The sequence below is a fragment of the Mus pahari genome, chromosome 15 (genome assembly GCF_900095145.1).
Source record: "Mus pahari chromosome 15, PAHARI_EIJ_v1.1, whole genome shotgun sequence".
NCBI lineage: Eukaryota > Metazoa > Chordata > Mammalia > Rodentia > Muridae > Mus > Mus pahari.
The window spans coordinates 16,054,428-16,060,083 of NC_034604.1; the positions used below are offsets into that span (position 1 = coordinate 16,054,428).

A 5,656-nucleotide genomic window follows, 5' to 3' on the forward strand; every position below is an offset into this window, starting at 1 on the left:
CCAAATTCCTTACAAAAATTGTATAAAGTTGTTTCCAGTATAAGCAGGGCCATTATCTGTCTTGATTTTAGGCAATCCCATAGCAGTAAAAGCCTTTAAGCAAAATCAATTACATTTCTCGAAGCTTCTCCTGTATGTAGAGAAGCAAAAATGAGTCCTGAACAAGTGTCAATACAAATATGTATATGTTTCAAATTTCCAAATTCTGAATAATGAGTTATATTTATTTGCCAAATATGATTGGGCATAAAGCCTTGTGGATTAACCCCTAAACGATGAACGTGAGACAATGTAAGACAGTCAAGACATTGCTTTAAAATCATTCTAGCTTGCTCCTTAGCGATCTTATGTAGGAGCCTTAAGGTCTGACTAGAAATATTAATTATATTGTGACCACATTTGGCCAAAACAATAGGATCTGAAACTAAAGCTTCTCCCATCAAAACTTTGTCAATACAATCATTACCTGAAGCTAAAGGTCAGGGAAGATTAGAATAAGCTCTTATATGACCAATATAAAAAGGATTTTTTTCGAGCAAGAATGGTGTTCGTCCACCTCCAGTAGGATCTGTGTGATAAGTTCCACAGACTGAGGCAGTTGACCTCCAAAGGTCCTGTACGTGTATGAGTTGTACTAGAAATCAACAAATGTAAAAGCAAAGAATAGTCTATATAAGTAACAAATCGTTTTTCAGTAACTCCTTTTATTGTAAGGCCAACAACCCTTCTGAAGTTAAAACTCGAGGAGAGGTAGGATCAGCACTCTCCACAAGAATATCAAATAAGGGTTTCAATTCTCCTGTAGTAAGCTTTAAACAAGGACAAAGCAAAGTAATATTAGCTAACAGCTTTTGAAAATCATTTAAAGTTTTTTAAAATTGTCCTTACATATAATTGTATTCTAAGGAAAAACAGCTTTATCTGTAAGCCTAAATCCTAAATAATTATAAGAATATTGAGTTTGCACTTTTTCTGGAGTAATTTGTAATCCTTTATCAGATAATGCCTATTGTAAATTTCTATAACATAGAAACAAGTTCTGAGGATCGTTCCCTGCTAATAAGATATCATGCACACAAAGTAAAATGTATATTATTGGTTATTGCTGTCTATTAGGCTGAATGGCTTGTGCCACAAATTTTTGACATGATGTAGGACTGTTAGCCATGCCTTGAGAAAGAACTATCCATTGATACTTTTTCATTGGCTGTTTAAAAGTAATAGAAAGAACACTGAAAGCAAATCTTTCACAATCCTGAGGATGCAAAGAAATAGTAAAGAAATGATCTTTCAAATCTACTGCTATTTTATAATATCCTTTATGAATGTCTCCACCTGTTTGATTTTTTTTAAGATTTCAAAACACTGGCTACAGCACACAATTCAATTATCTGTGCTGAAGCAGGAGGAAACTCAAAGAATAAACATGTGATATAATCACATGTACTTCTCTCCCATGGAAGGGCTGTTTATATACACAGTAGATGTATTCTTTATGAGATGCATAAATTTACAGGAAATACAAAAGCATGCATACAAGCAATTTTAACAACTTATCTTTTGTATGATTATCAATTTTACTTAAAAAGTTTACTATGCAAGAGACCAAATATCAATATTTTGTAATAACCAATTTAATTCCTGTTTGAGACAAGAAATAGACATCTCATCAGGTTTTTAAGATTTTTTTTTTAAAATATCTACATGACTTTATCTTACAATTCTTGATTAATACCACAACAGTTTCATAAAAACTTTAATTGGAGATGAAGAAAGATGATTCCACATTAATGTTCTCTTTTACCAAAGAATTGCTGTGGGNACATTGAAATACAATAACTAAAATAAGCAGCTAATGTTTGATTACCATAGATTACAATTGATAACAATTAAATACAGAATCTTCCTCTACTCTATATGTAGTAGGCAGGCCAGATTGTAATGCCTTAGAAGTTTCACAGCCTCATTGACATTTCGTATATCATAAGTTAAAACTTTATTTTGAATAACATCTGAATAGATCTGTAATAATGCTGTTTTGGCTTAAAAATAATTCCCGGGAGGCAAGGAGAGGCGATGTCTCAAAACTTCCTTACCAGGGTTTGCAAAACAAAACAAATGCCACACAAGCCTCACTGAGGCTGCTCTGAGCTTTGCATTAACTCAAATATAATCTGAGCATACTGTCAGAGTCCTGGCTCAAAGATTATCCCTTCTGCAGTGAGGATAGATTCCAGGGGAACAATTTGACTGTCTGTCTATGCCTCTAATTTTTAGACAGTCTTTCTTAAGATGATTTATGCTTAACCTTAGTGCTGGAAGCACTGCCTGTACTGTAGTCGCCTGAAAGGCAGCAACCACAGCCAAACTGATAGTATGAGGGTCCGATTTCTGCACAAAGATGAACATATCCAGATACATCTGTCTTTGCTTTGTATGACCTGATGGTTGCAGGGAGCTGCATTAGTGTTCTCAAAAGATAAACTCTTGTAATCATCTTAATTACAATATATAGGTGAGCTAAAAATCGTGAGCTTGAGATCAAACTGCACTCAATGGAACACTGGCAATTTTAACCATAAATTTTAAGTTTCTTTTGCAAAATTAGAATATATCCATAGCATTTGGAAAGCAAAACCCAATTTTAAACAATCTATTCTCTTTAAAATCAATACCAAAATCATCACCTTCACCTTCACATTATGACGTTTGGCTGCCAATTCTTATAGATGAATGCATGACAGTGCAGCTTTTCATACCTCATTGAAGCGACATTGTTTTAAATTCTATCCTTTATAAACCTAGTTTCTAGAATAATAATTACACAAAATATTATCCCAATTTAGAAGTATCTTTAAAGACCTGTTTTCCTGGGTTNCACAGTAGATGTATTCTTTATGAGATGCATAAATTTACAGGAAATACAAAAGCATGCATACAAGCAATTTTAACAACTTATCTTTTGTATGATTATCAATTTTACTTAAAAAGTTTACTATGCAAGAGACCAAATATCAATATTTTGTAATAACCAATTTAATTCCTGTTTGAGACAAGAAATAGACATCTCATCAGGTTTTTAAGATTTTTTTTTTAAAATATCTACATGACTTTATCTTACAATTCTTGATTAATACCACAACAGTTTCATAAAAACTTTAATTGGAGATGAAGAAAGATGATTCCACATTAATGTTCTCTTTTACCAAAGAATTGCTGTGGGNACATTGAAATACAATAACTAAAATAAGCAGCTAATGTTTGATTACCATAGATTACAATTGATAACAATTAAATACAGAATCTTCCTCTACTCTATATGTAGTAGGCAGGCCAGATTGTAATGCCTTAGAAGTTTCACAGCCTCATTGACATTTCGTATATCATAAGTTAAAACTTTATTTTGAATAACATCTGAATAGATCTGTAATAATGCTGTTTTGGCTTAAAAATAATTCCCGGGAGGCAAGGAGAGGCGATGTCTCAAAACTTCCTTACCAGGGTTTGCAAAACAAAACAAATGCCACACAAGCCTCACTGAGGCTGCTCTGAGCTTTGCATTAACTCAAATATAATCTGAGCATACTGTCAGAGTCCTGGCTCAAAGATTATCCCTTCTGCAGTGAGGATAGATTCCAGGGGAACAATTTGACTGTCTGTCTATGCCTCTAATTTTTAGACAGTCTTTCTTAAGATGATTTATGCTTAACCTTAGTGCTGGAAGCACTGCCTGTACTGTAGTCGCCTGAAAGGCAGCAACCACAGCCAAACTGATAGTATGAGGGTCCGATTTCTGCACAAAGATGAACATATCCAGATACATCTGTCTTTGCTTTGTATGACCTGATGGTTGCAGGGAGCTGCATTAGTGTTCTCAAAAGATAAACTCTTGTAATCATCTTAATTACAATATATAGGTGAGCTAAAAATCGTGAGCTTGAGATCAAACTGCACTCAATGGAACACTGGCAATTTTAACCATAAATTTTAAGTTTCTTTTGCAAAATTAGAATATATCCATAGCATTTGGAAAGCAAAACCCAATTTTAAACAATCTATTCTCTTTAAAATCAATACCAAAATCATCACCTTCACCTTCACATTATGACGTTTGGCTGCCAATTCTTATAGATGAATGCATGACAGTGCAGCTTTTCATACCTCATTGAAGCGACATTGTTTTAAATTCTATCCTTTATAAACCTAGTTTCTAGAATAATAATTACACAAAATATTATCCCAATTTAGAAGTATCTTTAAAGACCTGTTTTCCTGGGTTCGCTCATACCACGTGTTGTTTAGAATGACTCCAACCCTGAGTTACCAATTTTAAGCTAACTTTCTGTTACAAGCAAAATTGGCCCTTTTGAGATCTGCTTGTGTAGATAAACAGCCTCTAGCAGGGCTTTTCCAGCTGTACTTGACTCCCAGCCACAGTGCAGTGTAACTTATCAGTTTCTGCTGTGCAAATTGAGACTGCCTTTTAAACAAGTTAAACTAAATCAAAGGATAGACAGCCAGCAGATAAAGTTTTAACCATTTCTTTTTCAACATGAAACACAGAACAACAATCATTCAAACAACAAAACAAAAACAAACATAATTTGACAGACATACGGACAAATTGGTGCACCAAGGACAGACAATAGACAGAGAGGGAATAGAACTTGTTGTTTCAAAGGGACCCAGATATCCTAACCAGAACTAAGAATATCTCCATAGGAGCCAGAGAGGAAGCAGGACGTCTCCCAGTTTCCTCCTGTCCCTAGGAGAGCTCTAAAATAGCTTATTTCTATTTTTCATCTCTTTTGCTAAAACTTACTCTCTCTCTCTTTCTCTCTCTCATGTTTAAAGTCCAATTCTTTATCTCTTTCTTCTGGGAATTCTGCCAGAGAAGGGAGAGGAAGCACAGTGGTAGCTTCTGATAGTTGTTCCTCAGTGCCCTGCTTTTCTAACTTTCTTAATTACTCCTCAACTTGTCCAATTCTTTCATTTATATATTTACCATTCCTACTTCTGGGAATTAAGGACAACATAAATGTGCTTGAGCTAAATATTTTTTCTAACACCTGTTATTTTGTTTTTGTAGTTTTATTTTTTACTCTTTTCATTTATTTTATATTATTTTAAACCCTATTCCTCCCACATGGAGCAGCTCTTGGCTGTGAACAAATTTTCTTAACCCATATTCCTTGTGTCTTCAGGGATTCTTTGAGATGCCTTTAAAAACAATTCATATTTACTTAATGCTTGTCCCATAGTCTAGCCACTCTTCCTACCTTTCTCAGATCTGTCTCACAGTGCAGGTGATACTGTGATGATCTCTGTGCGGATCTTCACTCACTTCCTAATGAAGTGGCACTCCAGTGCGAACCTTCACTCACCTCCTGAAGAGGCGGCGGTTCCATGTGAGCCTTCACTCACTTTTTGACAAAGTGGCGGCTCAATGTGGACCTTCACTCACCCCCTGATGAGGCAGAGGTACAATGCAAACCTTCATTCACCTCCTGAAGATGTGGTGGTTCAATGCGAACCTTCACTCACCTTCTGAAGAGGTGGTGGTTCCATGCGAGCCTTCACTCACTTCTTGACGAAGCGACAACTCAGTGCGAACCTTCACTCACTTCTTGATGAAGCAGTGGCTCAATGCGAAGAG

At 35.3% G+C, this 5,656-nt stretch overlaps 1 protein-coding gene across 1 annotated transcript in view; it reads left to right on the forward strand.

Moving 5' to 3' along the window:
* Dsg1 (desmoglein 1) overlaps window positions 1–5,431 on the forward strand; it is a 113,661-nt gene extending 108,230 nt beyond the window's left edge. The window contains 1 exon segment of the mRNA XM_021215033.1: window positions 5,289–5,431. Within this exon segment, the coding sequence (XP_021070692.1) occupies window positions 5,289–5,431 (143 nt within the window).
* The last annotated feature ends 225 nt before the right edge of the window (window positions 5,432–5,656 follow it).